This window comes from Physeter macrocephalus, chromosome 12 (assembly GCF_002837175.3).
Source record: "Physeter macrocephalus isolate SW-GA chromosome 12, ASM283717v5, whole genome shotgun sequence".
Lineage (NCBI taxonomy): Eukaryota > Metazoa > Chordata > Mammalia > Artiodactyla > Physeteridae > Physeter > Physeter macrocephalus.
This window is the reverse complement of record NC_041225.1, coordinates 54,087,417-54,102,666: the sequence shown is the minus strand read 5'-3', so window position 1 is coordinate 54,102,666 and position 15,250 is coordinate 54,087,417. Positions and strand designations below refer to the sequence as shown.

Sequence of the window (15,250 nt, the reverse complement as noted above, 5' to 3'; positions counted from 1 at the left end):
GGCACGTGGGATCCTCCCAGACCGGGGCGCGAACCCGGTTCCCCTGCATCGGCAGGCGGACGCGCAACCGCTGCGCCACCAGGGAAGCCCAATGGTAGCTTTTATTGCCTATTCTTAAACCATATTCACCTTAAGTACATGAACAAAATCAGCTAGCTCTTCAACTTTCTGGAAGTAATGTTAAATCCCACCATAAAACAACTCACAGCTTCTCTTTGTGTGAGAAATCAAAGCATACCTTCCCCCAGAAAAGACAATAATGCATAGTATAGTTCTTGCTTTCACACAGAAACCTAGAAAAAGGTATTTTCCTGGCCTGAGTTTTACTGTACCCCCTTGGTGATTCACAGGAAGCTGGGTCGGTACAACCTCACAGACTGTATTTTTGGCTTGGGTTGTTGAGATGAGCTGCTTTCTGCTATCACATAAGCCACATCATCCTCTTTGCTTCCCTCCATTTCATACGTAAGTAGAGACAGTCTTTTCCCTTTCAGCTGCCAGGGAACATTTCCACACAGAATGTCATATCATCTTCTAAAGTAACTATACAGTAAAATTCAGAGCAACAGTCATTCTGAATGAAAATGACACAAACTCAGAGATAATCTCAGAATTGCAAAACAAAAAATAAAGCCTCACTCTTCAGCACATTGATTTCTGTGCCCATGTTCCTGGCATCTGTTAAAATATCACTGGAGTCAGCGGAGCTTGACCGGTTAAGTTGCTAATTTTTATCCTATCTCCTAAAACACAATATTGCCTGTTTACAAAATCAGAAGATTTAAATGAAATCACACGTGGACACTTGCCTGCTTTGGCAGCTGGGCTTTTAGATGATGAATATGTAAGAGATGATGGGTAGGTTACACCCTTTTGGGGTTTACCTTCTGCAAAAAAAAAAAAAGGAAAAAACCACAATGATTTATTTCTAGAGCTAGAGGTTTTAGATGGTTGCATTCTGTTAAGTTGACTCCCTCCTGCTGATTTGTTTGAGTTCAATGAAATCAGTCAGTCTCCACACCCCTCTCCCTTGCTGAATTGTTGATTACAATGAGAAAGTCAAGTGGCATTCTGTTTTACTGTATCACCTATGTTTTATTAATATTAGAAAGGAGGCAATAAAACCTCCATCGGAATTAACATGAGCAACCCTTATTTTGCCCATGAAGATGTGAACTGGAAGTGAAGTTTTCATACACAGGACTTTCTGAATGTTGAATCAGGTCAGTAGATGAATGGAAAAACCCTCCCCACATTCTCTTCTTGGTTGCTGAGAGCTCTGGCCATCGGCTGGCTATACGTGAACAGCAACCTCTCACTTCCACAGACCCCGTGGGACCCATTTGAATTCCACGGCACTAGAGAAACTTGAAAGTAGGTAAATAGAGAGTGGCCTTGAAAATGACCATTTGTTGTCCACCCAGGGAGTGAAAGTTTAGATACCAGGCGAGGAGAAGGAATGCTAATGTTTATCAGGGAAACCACGGAGGCATAAAGAAGAAAAACGATCAGGGCTGGGGAGGCAAGCCGCAAGCCTGGTGTGACTGAACATGCCTGAGAAGGCTGCAGTCCTCCTCTGCCAGGGAGTGCGGCTTGAAATTCCACCAAGGAGCTTCACTCCACACGAAATGGAAAGTGTCACTAGAATGTAGAAGCCCCCCTGAGGCAGGTAATTTGTCTCACTTGGTGGCTATTAAATCCCCAGGGCCTGGAGCAGTGTCTGGGATGTAGTAGATGCTCAATAAGAATAACAGAGAAATTATCTTAGTGCTTAGATCTCTGTTAAAATTTAAATGCCCTGGGGAGGGGTCTCACCTGTTTTGCAATATTTACACCTGATAATGAAAGCATTTTAAACTCTCAACCTGAGGGAATATTTTTATAGGATGGGCTAGGGGAGGAGAGGTGAGGAGTGTCAAATGGGAGGTGGAACACAATCTAGTGCCCGATTTCGCCAAAGGTCCTCCTGGCACAAGTACACATTGTACTTGAAAAAAACAATCTGTGAGTCCATAGTGGTACTTGAAAAAATAGTTGTGGAGAGAGGCGGGAAAGCCCTCTTCCTTGTGTAATAACACTAGCTAATAAATGTGGAAGAAATGACAGAATTAGAACAAATATAATTTTGCAATTTCTGATGTAATTCTTGCTACAGCAAGGATCATCGATAGATGTTAAAATCATTGGGTGAAATTTTGGAGGGAACAAGATATTCATGCTGTTTTGAAGTATCACTCTACAGGTTGCTATTAATTACAAAGTATGTTTACCATGAAGAGATACGGTAAAGTATCCAAGTAATCAAGTTTAGCATCAGTGACAAATGGACAAAATGATATTATATGTCTCCTGATATGGCCATTTGTGATACTACACAATGGATATGCTATGATACCACCTATGTAGTATCCTTGACAAAATATTTAACCTGAATCCAACCATGAGGAAATAGCTGGACCTGTTTGTGGTCCAGACTGTGGGACATAGTACTAGAAGACTGGCTGGGACTTCAAAAATGTCATCACTACTTATGACCAAAAAAGGAAATGTGGTGGTAGACAGTTCTAGATTAAAGGAGACTAAATAGACATGACAACTAAATACAATGGATGATTTTTGATTGGATTGTAGATCCCCCCCCCAAAAAAAGAAGAAGAAATGACTGTGAAGAATATTTGGGGGATAGTTGGATACAACTGAATAAGAAATTTTTCTTATTATTTCTTATTTATTAATATTATTGTATCAGTGTTAATTTTTTAGATGTGGTACTGTGGTTATTTAGGAAAATGTTTTAGCTCTTACCATACGTGTGCTGAAGTATTAAGGGATAAAGTGTCATCATGCCTGCAGCTTATTTTCGCACAGTTCAAATGAAATATAAATAGATAGATAGATAAAGCAAGTATAGCAAAATGTTAACAATTGGTGAATCTAGGTGAAGAGAATATGGTATTCATTGTACTATTCTTTTATTTTTTCTGTAAATTTAAAAGTTTTCAAAATAAAAAGTTAGGTTGGGGAAATTCACAAAAATAAAAAGAGGGGAGCAGGCAGGTCATGATGATAGTACAAAGACCTTGGTTATCTTTTTACTGTGAAATAACACAGCCATGAGTTCATTGATATTACCTCTTTGGAAGAGGGAAAAAAAAAAAGAGTGAAAATGATTATCTATAAAATCCTGTGGAGCCAGATAGTGAGAATGGACTAAACAGTGAAACAATTAATTTAAAAAAAGAAATCTCAAATAAAATTGTAGCTCAGTGTTCTAAAAACCTGTCCCTATCTATCCATTTACCAGAATTCTCAAGGAATAAGCTTCCAGATATGAGGCACATTTGGCATAACTAAAGGAGTAGTTCAAAAATCCAGTTATTAAATGTAATTCACTTAATTAAAAGTTTGATTGGACTTACTGATAGCTGCTGTGTGTTTAAAATGAGTAATTGGAGCCTTTTAATATTTCCAGACTTTGTAGTGATTTATCACTGTAATTATAATTCATTGTTTCATGATCTTAACTATCAGAAGAACTAATGCTTCAGATTTTTATGAAATGAGGTGGGCCATAAACTAAAACTAATGGCACACTGAAAAGAGCACATTTCATCCCGTGAGGTCACTTAACCAAAGTGCCAGTTGTAGGGTAGCATTTCTCCAGGGTGTGAGCATACCTGAGACGACAAAGGATTCTCTCCATCGTGGAAGGGATAACGACTGGACACCATTGGAGTAACTCCCTTTATAGCCAGACTGTCCAGCAACTTTCCGAACAAGTATTTTCCCTCCTGAATTATCGAGCACACCACTGTGAAGAGGAAAAAAAAAATTTTTTTTTGAAGAAAGGACAGAAAAATATTGTTTGACATATAACAGACTTTGAAACCAGCCACGATCTTTATTTTTTTTCTTGTTCTACATGTTATACATTTAAAAAAATTTATTGGAGTATAGTTTATTTACAGTGTTGCGTTAGTTTCAGGTGTACAGCATAGTGATTCAGTTACACACATATATATATATATATATTCATTCTTTTTCAGATTCTTTCCCTATATAGGTTATTACAGAATATTGAGTAGAGTTCCCTGTGGTATACAGTGGGTCCTTGTTGGTTATCTAATTTATATATAGTAGTGTGTATATGTTAATTCCAAGCTCTTAATTTATCTCTCTTCCCTTTGGTAACCATAAGTTTGCTTTCAAAATCTGTGAGTCTGTTTCTGTTTTATAAATAAGTTCATTTCTATCATTTTAAAATTAGATTCCACAGATGAGTGATATCATGATATTTGTCTTTCTCTGACTTACTCCACTTAGTATGATATTCTCTAGGCCCATCCATGTGGCTGCAAATGGCATTGTTTAGTTCTTTTCTATGGCTGAGTAATATTCCATTTTATATATGTACCACATCTTCTTTATCTATATGGTATTATTTTAAAACATTGATATATAATTTTTAAAAACTGTTGTCTGCAGTTTTTGTAATTTTTCAAAATCTGTGAGTCTGTTTCTGTTTTATAAATAAGTTCATTTATATCATTTTAAAAAAATTTGATTCCACATATGGGTGATATCGTATGATATTTGTCTTTGTCTGACTTAGTTCACTTAGTATGATAATCTCTAGGTCCATCCATATTGCTGCAAATGGCATTATTTCATTCTTTTTTATGGCGGTGTAATATTCCATTGTATACGTGTACCACATCTTCTTTATCCACCCCTCTGTTGATAGACATTTAGGTTGCTTCCATGTTTTGGCTATTGTAAATAGTGCTGCAATGAACATTCTCTTTCTCAAGATTGATTTGGGGTCTTTTGTGTTTCCATACAAATTTAAAAAATTTTTGTTCTAGTTCTGTGAAAAATGCCATTGGTGATTTGATAGGGATTGCATTGAATCTGTAGATTGTCTTGGTGGTCTAGTCATTTTGACAATATTGATTCTTCCAATCCAAGAACATGGTAAATCTTCCCATCTATTCATGTCATTTTCGATTTCTTTCATCAGTGTCTTATAGTTTTCAGAGTACAGGCCTTTTGCCTCCTTAGGTAGGTTTATTCCTAGGTATTCTTTTTGATGCCATGATAAATGGGATTGTTTCCTTGATTTCTCTTTCTGATCTTTCCTGATTAGTGTATAGGAAAGCAAGAGATTTCTGTGTATTAATTTTGTATCCTACAATTTTACCAAATTCATTGATGAGCTCTAGTAGTTTTCTGGTAGCATCTTTAGGATTTTCTATGTATAGTATCATGTTATCTGCAAACAGTGACAATTTTACTTCTTCCTTTCCAACTTGGATTCCTTTCATTTCTTTTTCTTCTCTGATTGCCGTGGCTAGGACTTCCAGAACTATGTTGAATAAAACTGGTGAGAGTGAACATCCTTGTCTTGTTCCTGATCTTAGAGGGAATGCCTTCAGCTTTTCACCATTGAGAATGATATTAGCTGTGGGTTTGTCATATATGGCCTTTATTATGTTGAGGTAAGTTTCCTCTCTGCCCACTTTCTGGAGAATTTTTATCATAAATGGGTGCTGAATTTTGTCAAAAGCTTTTTATGCATCTATTGAGATGATCATATGGTTTTTTTCTTCAGTATGTTAATGTGGTGTATCACACTGATTGATTTACAGATAATGAAGAATCCTTGCATCGCTGGGATAAATCCCACCTGATCATGGTGGATGATCCTTTTAATGTATTGTTGGATTTGGTTTGCTAGTATTTTGTTGAGTATTTTTGCATCTATGTTCATCAGAGATATTCAGCCACCATCTTTATTTAGAGATAGGAAAGCAGGGAGAGTAAGAAAACCTTCACCTTGACCTACTTGTGCCAACCCCCAAGAATGATGCTTCCATCATGTGGCCTGGCATCTGACTTCCCATGTTCGATGTCCTTCTCTTTCTTATTACAGGACCTGACCATACCTCAAATTTCTTTTCTTTGGTTTCTTAATTCCTACTAGTTCTTCCTGAAGTAAAACCTGTTTCCTGACGACTTCCAATTTGGTTTTGTGACATCACAGAACGACTCCAACTATTTCAAAAGGTGGTATATTTTTAAAAGCAAATTATTCCTTTTATTTTGGGCTAGGGAATGAAGGTGTGTAGCTAAATTAAACTCATTTAAAAGAGTCCCCAAAGGCTGGAAATTGTTTCTTTAATTTCCAGGATTCTGAAGGTTTTAGATCCTGATGTGATAGTAACTGACATATCTACCTCTTTGCCTCCATTGAAGCAGGGGCTCCAGTATGTCACTTCCTTGCCCCAGAGCCTAACACGGCTCCCTTGGGTATCTGTAATTTACAGCACAGGGGAGCTAAAAATGTCCTTAGATCTGTTCCCATCAACACCCTTCCTTCCCTACAGGAATGAGCATTGCCATTTCCTGCCCTCCCACCTTCATGGTGAGTCAACAACTTTCAACACTCAACTTCCCAACAACTTGGAAAGAAAGTGATAATAATACTTGACATGTAAAGCCCTTAATTGCTTTAGAATCATCCCCACTAATGGATCTCACTGAGTTCTCCTAGCAAACCTACTGGCTGTGGAACAGGGGGAATGCTGTTATTCCCACTTCACAGAGACAGGCTTCGACAGGTCGAGGGACTCACTCCAGATTTTGTAACTTCTAAATTGCAAGGTAGGGGTTTGAACCCAGGTCTAAATGACCTGGAATCCTGGGTTTGCCCCACTTGGTCACAGTTGCCTCTCAGGGTTCAAAAGCCATGGGCATGTCCCAACACCAAGTCCTCATCCCTCCATCATGTCTTTGCAACCCTGTCTGCCCCTCTCCAGGCAGCTCTCAGTCAGGGCCCCTCACTTCTCCCAGCTGCAGCCAGGCCGGCCTCTTCTCTCCTGACGGCCCACTTGATTCCCACTCCTGTGGCTCTGTTCATGTTGTTCTTTGCTCTGGAGAACCTGTGTCTTCTCTCCAACACCTCCTTCTCCATGACTTTGCTATGCCCCTTCCTAACAATGCCTTCGAATCTTGTCTTTCCATGGAGACTCTGATTTTATTTGGTCTTGTGCTACTTCCTAAAAATTCCTTGAGTTAACTTTGTCTCCCAACTAGATTAGGAATTTTCTTATGGGAAGACAGTGTTCTTGCTTCTGCATTAGAAGGCCTGGTCGGTGTGCGGACACCACTCATGCTGGCTTGGGAAAGCCAGTTATTAGGCTTCAGGATTGTGCTGGTTGATTTCACAATGGTAGTTTGAAATCAGCCACAGTGGGAGTGTTTATACTGCAGATGTTGGTAAATCAGCACGCCCCAGCCCTCCATTTAGGAGGGCTGGTTGGTGAACCTTTACCACCACACCACTGGCACAGGCTGAAAATTCAGATTATTTTTTAAAAAATTACCCTGATTATCCCATGGTCCCTAACTGATAAGTGGGGGAACAGAAATAGCTCTTATCTTTTTATTCCCCCCCTGGAGAAATTATTCTGCCACTGGATTTATATTCCATTGTATTGAGGAAATGTTCGTGCACTCATTCTTGTTTAAAAGTCAGAAGCGCTGTAGCTGCCACTCAGGGTGGAAAGAGGGGCTGAGCTTCCCTTTGCTCAGCCTGTTTAAAGGAAATGGGGTGGGCCCGGGGGGTTCTCAGGCTGGACGGGGAGGCTGAGATCCCTTGTGACAGTTCTATAAGACCCAAAACCCAGACTTTGGGAAAGGCACGGAAACAGAACTCTTGTCTTCTCATGAGATTTTCCTGTTGCAGAAGAGAGTGATGTCTTATCTTGTGAGTGGACTTCACTGGAGGCCGTGCACGTTCCCAGACATTGTCCTAGAGGAGGGGAGATCCTGGGGCAGTCAGTGGTCTATCAACTCCAGGAGGCGACAGAAATCCAAGGGGAGGAATGCACCGGATGCTTGTTTACCACAGGAGATACCAGAGGAGGGAGAGAGCCTGAAAGGCTGTGGTTGTACTTATGAAGCAGTTGGGGGCTCAGAGCCATGGTAGTTTGGAGAATTTATATAGATGCGACCTCATGTGTACCCTCATTGAGGTGGAGGCACTTCATATATGTTCTCTCAAAGAACAAAACCAGTTCCACTCCTTTGCATTCCTCAGACACCCTGCATGATGCTGAACATGGCTTTGAGGTTCACCTCCTCCCTGACCCTGGTACCAGGGCACCGGCATAATCTGAGTGTCAGCTTCGTGGCTCGGAGAAAAGGGACTGCCCACAACGAGGCCAGGTTTTGAATGGCTGCCATTCTCAAGGTGGGCGTATGGTCAGAAATCCATGCTCTGCATGGAGATGGCCTCTTCGTTGTCCCATCTCAGAGAACTCTCCCCTCTCTCCAGGCCTTGGTCCCACTTTAAACACAGAAATTAGTTCAGGATAAGACTGAGCCAAAATACGATGCCTCAAATATGTTCATTATCCCTTTGATTTGAAAGAATCAAGGGGATCGGTCTTCCCTGGTGGCACAGTGGTTGAGAATCCACCTGCTAATGCAGGGGACACGGGTTCGAGCCCTGGTCTGGGAGGATCCAACATGACGCGGAGCAACTAGGCCCGCGAGCCACAACTACTGAGCCTGCGCGTCCGGAGCCTGTGCTCCGCAACGGGAGAGGCCGCGATAGTGAGAGGCCCGCACACCGCGATGAAGAGTGGCCCCCGCTTGCCACAACTAGAGAAAGCCCTCGCACAGAAACGAAGACCCAACACAGCAAAAATAAATAAATTAATTAATAAACTCCTACCCCTAACATCTTAAAAAAAAAAAAATCAAGGAGGAAAAATATACCACAACTGGAAAGATATATTTGCAATCAGTATCACTGGGAAACAATTAATACCCAGAACTCGTAGACAAGTCTTACCCACGTTAAAAAAAAAAAAAAAAAAAAAAAAAAAAAAGAATCAAGGGGATCACTCATAACAAGGCATCTGATTGTCATACTTTGTATGAAATTTAAATCCTTTAAGCTAAATCTGAATTTCTAAACCAAAGTGTGCTCTCTCCAGTTTCCCAGTTCTGACTGCAGGGGGACTCTGGCAGGACAGTGATGGGAGGTCCTTCACACATTTTCCACTCTATTTTCTGTCTTAAATCCTGCCTTCTAAAAACAGACTCCTTCTGTCTGTGAAAAACGGAACTGGTATTATCCAAAATTCCTATCTGTTTTCCCTTAAGACCTCTATACATCCTCCTCATGGATAGTGATTCCTTCTTTCCAAACAGTTTCCTACAGTATCAGTCACTGGTCCAGGAAGCTACAAGGCATTCTGTTGCTCCAGCAGCGAATCTTGTTTCTTGAAACAGTCAAACTCTTCTCCTCTGTCCCTCTACCCTCATCTCTATTCTTGCCAGATAGTTCCTATGGTCCAACCCAAATGTTGGGATTGCTGAGTCCTGGTACTTGTCAATGCCCTGCTTATTTTCTCTCTAGAGGTGTGTCCGTTCATCATATAACCTCTCCCAACTCTGACGGCCCCAAAGTGCTACAACCTCATCACGTCCTCACGTCCTCTTGGTTATTCTGTAAATGTATCACATGGGTTCAGGGCTGGAAGTCAGGGGACACAAGTTCTAGTCCTGGATGTGCAACTAAGTAGCAACTTAATTAACTTCCCTATGCCTCCCTCCCTTTTCTAACACCTGGGGATGCTAACAGCAGCCTCATAGGGCTGAGATGATGCCAGAAGGAGAGGATCTCAGTGTAAGGGGTTACTGTCATTATGATGACATCTTGGTGAGCTCACATTAACTTGTGTGGCTCTGTACCTCAGAGGACCAAGGAAAGGCAAGAGAGAGCCAGCAAATGCCAGACGAAGCAAGTGCCAACCATCTCAGACCACAGGTGGAAAAATACAGGCAGCCTTAAGACGGGCTCGGCCTCTGTAACATATGTCAGTGTCTACACGGACACAGACTGGAGTGTGCTAATGGTGTCGGCGGAGCTGTATTGGCCTGCACATGTGTGTGTCAGGGTGTGTGTGAGCACGCACGTGTGTTCTAGCACCTGTGGGAGGCATGCATATGCGTACAAGTGATTGTGTGGAGGCACGCACATGTTCACGTGTAGATCTGCATATCGACTTGGTGCACAAAATTGATTTCAGAGTGAAAACAAAATATTTTTATTCCACAGTTTGGAGATAAGGAACAGCATTTGGTGTTTTGTTCTTTAATGTTCCTCTATATATCCTTAGTAGAGCTTTTGTATTCCCACTCCCATTGAAAAACCAGATGGCTGTTCATCTCTTTGGCTGATGGGGAAAAGAGTATGGCTGACAAAGTCTATTAGTAAGTCTTAAATCTTATTTTAGGCATAGATTTTTTTTTTTTTTTTTACTTCTTCCCCAAATTTCAGAGAGGCTACTGACTAGACACCTTGAAAAGGAATGAATTTTATGTCTCCCCTCTCTCTGGCGGAGATACAACTGAACAATCAAGTGACTGGCATGCAAGGAAAGAAAAGGAAAAAGATACCGGAAGCCTGAGTAATTGAGAAACTTTATCAGTGTCCAGCAGCCAACCACTGACTTTGAGCCACATCTCAAAGTAGTGCTGGCTGGTGAACAGAAGTGGGGGGCTGGACTTGGGTTCCAATCCCCACTCGGATACTTTTTAACGGTGTGGTTTTAGAAAGGCTATTCGACCTCTCTTCACCTTTAAGAGGTCGACAACGGTGGTAGATACCGCACAGGGGAATGGTGAGGGCCGAATTAGATAACACGGGTGGAGTGCTTGACACATACCCATCATGAAGGATATTAAGTAAACATGCATTTCCCTGGGGTTTGGCTCCAAGCCTAAGCAAAAGAGGTGTGAGGATTCTGTGAAGGTCGCTATTGCCTTTCGTCATTTAGTCAGTGACATGGTCCAAAGCATGTCATGCTTCCTGTCCTCCTTCCCGGATCCCCCATCAACAGCTGACCAGACAGGACCCCCTGTCACCCTCCTTCTCACTTTTCCTGTTCCTATTTGTCTCCAGATCATCAACTGGAGCTGTGACATTTCTTCTCTAAACTTCTGGGCCTTCCTTAGTCATGTCCCTATTATCTCCTTGCTCAGCACATACAGGTAAAAATAAAAATGCTTTACATCATCAAGAACTTTGGTTTCCTCGTTACGAACACAAAAGAGTAGGATTCTCCCTCCCACCCCCACCCATTAAGGTGTAAAGAGAAGTCAGTCCTCCTTTCCAGAGAGATCTGAAAGGAGATCCAGGACCATGCACAGATTCTGGGTCATCCCATGGGATAGGGCTGCCAGATAAAATACAGGATGCTCCATTAAGTTTGTTTGTTCTTGCTTGCTAATCAGGCAACCCTGCATCGGGGGCTCCCTGCCCACACCCTGACTGCTCGTGCTTAAGAAGCTCAGCGCTACCCACCTGTGAACCGCAGCGCCACACACGCTGGAGTAGGATGCATAGACGTCAGTGCCATAAACGTGGTACCTGGGGTCTTGGCACCCTGCTGGACATTTCACAATGAACTCGGGATTGATTATCTTTCCAGCTCTCACATCACAGTTGATCTGAGGCACAGCTGGGAATGCAAAATGAGGTCAAGATTACACCTTGCGGTATCAGCTTATATATGGGGTGATGTTAGGTCATAACTGTTCATTTACTTAATCTCTAAAAGCCAGAGCCTGGGCTGACCCTGGATCCCCTCCGTATAATGAAAGCAAAGAGGTAATTAGCACATTGCTCAGACCAAAAGAGCAAATCACCATCCACTGCACTTCACCTGCTGAGAGCAAAGAACAAGAGGCTCATTCCTGTGCTTATTCGAACAATTAATTAATTGAAGAAGAGAACGCTGGGAAAAGACCTGCCTCCAATGGTCAGAAATGTCAGCCTGAGTCCACAATTACAGAATACTGGTTTTTCAGATGCTCTGGAGCTAGCCCAGGAAAAAAGGAAACTCTCAGAAAACCTCGCAGGAGGAAGAAAGGTATCGGAAAGGGCAAGCGAGAGAGCATGGGCCTTGCGTCGGGACCAGCCAGGACAAGGTGGGCTGCAGAGGCCCCGGGCTGGAGACTGCGGGGAGCATGGGGATGGGCAGGGCTGGGCCGGGTGAAGGAGGCTTGAGCGCTTGTGTTCTGTGCGGCAGGTGGGACTCGATGGAAGGTTTTTGGACAGGGGAGATAGATAATGAAAGTGATCTTTTGTCTCGGTCCTAGAGGCTGGGTCCTAGCTCCAGGGTCAAGATGGGAGTGATCTTTTCCTCATCTGCCTCCACACTCGGTGGAAAGCTGGGGACTGCCCTGCTAGGCATCCAGGGGAAGCTCATTCATTCTGTCTTCCCTCCTCTCCGGCTTGGTGATGCCACTGACAGGCCAGCAGTATTCACTAGGCAAGGCTGCTGGAGCCCGAAGCTTGCTTAGGGATGAGACAGTGTAGATGCTCTAGTGGCAGTACCTAAAAAGGGGTGTGGCTGCATCTTCCCTGAAAAAAATTCCCCTCAAAAACTCCTGAATGAAAAGGTCTCCTAGAGGATCCTATATTGATGCCTGGGAGCTAGGAATAGATTCTCTAGAAGGGACTCTGAAACATAAGCACTATTCAGAGTAAGCAGGCTCAGGAGGGATCTGGAAACTACCAGATGGGAGGGCTGCCTGGCAGAGATGGGGTGTTGGTCCATAAGAAGGCGAGCATTTGGAGGCAAATATAGCTGTCTTCATGAGTAGGACTGTCATGTGCTATGACATCAGAGGACTGAGCTAGAACTAAGGGGGAGATTTTCTGCAGAGGCATTTTTTTGCCAAAAAGAACTTTCTAGTAAATGAAGTTGCCCTTGAAGGAAGGGGCTGGAAGTATGCAAGCAGGGACTGAACAGTTGAAGAGGGGATGTCTCCACTGGGTGGGAGGTAGAAAGCAAGCCCCGCCCAGTGGTAAGAGTCTGTGATTACAAACATGGATTCAGGATCTCCGCCAGGCCACCCATCCTCTAACTGGGTTACTGAGATGTTCTCAGAGTTGTTAATAGCTTCCAGCTGTATCCAAAATGCACTTTTTTTTTTTTTTAACCCTTATGTATCTGAATGGAGCAGAGTTGCATTTCATTCAGACTGGAGAGAGAACTAAAGTTAGAACTCCTGCTCTTTTCCTAAACGCCCCTCCCAGACAATCTTGGCCACGCAGGGCTGGGCCAGCATGGAAGTCCTTCTCCTGGGAGCCCGGGGGCTGAGTGTGATCACAGGCTAAAACAATTTGTGGTCCACATTAAGGAGGGAAGTGCTGCGCTTAAAATGGTTTTGTGGTTTCGTTCTTCCCACCACAGGCTGCTTCCTCTCCAAAGTTTTCTTTTTATCTTTCATTCTTTTAAACCCTGATACTCAAGGCTGCATTGACTATTTTGAGTCTTGGATTATTGTTCTAAAATGCCAATTTGGGGACTGAAGATGCCTGTGTAGTCTCTCCTTAAATTAGTTAGTTGTTGGATCACTGGGTGTAACTAAATGCTTTCAGCTCTCCTCCCTTCCACAGATCACTGCCCCACTCCCGAATGCATCTCCTCCCTTAGATGTAAAGAAAATGGAAGCATTCCTTCTCAGCTCTTAGTTCCAAGAAATAGGAAGTGACGAGCTCTGTGACCTGGGATTCAATTTGGATGTGACTTTGTCACCCTGAGGGTTTGGATCTCCTGGTAGGCCAACCCAACTCTCCTGGAGTTGTAAACTGGGCTCTATCTAGAAGCTTATTGCATGAGTGTCATACAATGATCAAACTATTGCAAGACAGGTGCAGATGTGGTAGAATTTTCCATGAAATAGCTGGTTTAAAAAAATAAGGGGAAAAGTGTCACATGGGAATATTTTGCTTCCGGCTAATCAATTCCCACCCACTGCCCCACCCCGCCCCTTCCTGTAGGGGGAATTTGTTTTTTGTTTTTCTTTTTGCTTTCTCTTGTTTTTACAAAGGCCTGGGCAAGCCCTTAAATAAGATCTGCTGCTTTATCTGCAGCCAGCTGGATTAGAAAACTTGGTGAATTAGCTCATCCCACGGGGTGGGGGGCTGTAAAATGATATCAAGCACATATGCTCATGCACTTTGGAAGAACAGGGTACAATGACAAAGTTGGCTAAAGGTCAAATATTTGTTCAGTTTGTACAGAAAATTCAGCTGGAGAGAGTGAGCTAATTACAATTTCAGAGTAATTGCCAAAATCATTGGAAAGTGTAACGTCTTAATCCAGCTGGCTAGAAGCCGTCATTTGCATCTTTTTTGGCTGCTCTTCTTTGAGTATATGGAAACCACGATTTATTCTTTTACAGTATTTTCTCAGTTATTTGTGAAGTAGTCTGTTTTCTTATAACCTTCCAGGAATCTTCCATCCATCCACTTAAAGCTGAAATGAAATGATTTATCTTTGCATTTCCTCTGAATACATTTGAACTATTCCATCTTACGGCTTAGGTCTTCCTCTTCTCTCTCTTTCTCTTCTGTCGTATAGGTTCATTTTCTTTTTTTTTTTTTTTAATCTTTATTGGAGTATAATTGCTCCACAATGGTGTGTTAGTTTCTGCTTTATAACAAATAAATCAGCGTATACATGTATCCCCGTATCTCCTCCCTCTTGCGTCTCCCTCCCGCCCTCCCTATCCCACCCCTCTAGGTGGTCACAAAGCACTGAGCTGATCTCCCTGTGCTATGTGGCTGTTTCCCACAAGCTATTGATTTTACATTTGGTAGTGTATATATGTCCATGCCACTCTCTCACTTCGTCCCAGCTTACCCTTCCCCCTCCCCGTGTCCACAAGTCCACTCTCTACATCTGTGTCTTTATTCCTATTCTGCCCTTAGTTTCTTCAGAACCATTTTTTTTTTACATGCTGCTATATATATGTGTTAGCATACAGTATTTGTTTTGCTCTTTCTGACTTACTCTGTATGACAGACTCTAGGTCCATCCACCTCACTACAAATAACTCAATTTCATTTCTTTTTATGGCTGAGTAATATTCCATTGTATATATATGCCACATCTTCTTTATCCATTCATCTGTCAGTGGACACTTAGGTTGCTTCTATGTCCTGGGTACATGACTCTTTTTGAATTATGGTTTTCTCAGGGTATATGCCCAGTAGTGGCATTGCTGGGTAGTATGGTAGTTCCATTTTCAGTTTTTTAAGGAACCTCCATACTGTTCTCCATTCTGGCTGTATCAGTTTACATTCCCACCAACAGTGCAAGGGGGTTCCCTTTTCTCCACACCCTCTCCAGCATTTATTGTTTGTAGACTTTTTGATGAT

At 42.4% G+C, this 15,250-nt stretch overlaps 1 protein-coding gene across 1 annotated transcript in view; it reads right to left on the bottom strand.

Moving 5' to 3' along the window:
• VIT (vitrin) overlaps nt 1–15,250 on the bottom strand; it is a 125,222-nt gene that overhangs the window by 51,852 nt on the left and 58,120 nt on the right. Inside the window, exons 4-6 of the mRNA XM_028497146.2 lie at nt 11,381–11,537; nt 3,678–3,811; nt 810–887 (exon numbers count right to left, since the gene is read on the bottom strand). Of these exons, the coding sequence (XP_028352947.1) occupies nt 810–887; nt 3,678–3,811; nt 11,381–11,537 (369 nt within the window). The remainder of the gene's footprint in view (nt 1–809; nt 888–3,677; nt 3,812–11,380; nt 11,538–15,250) is intronic.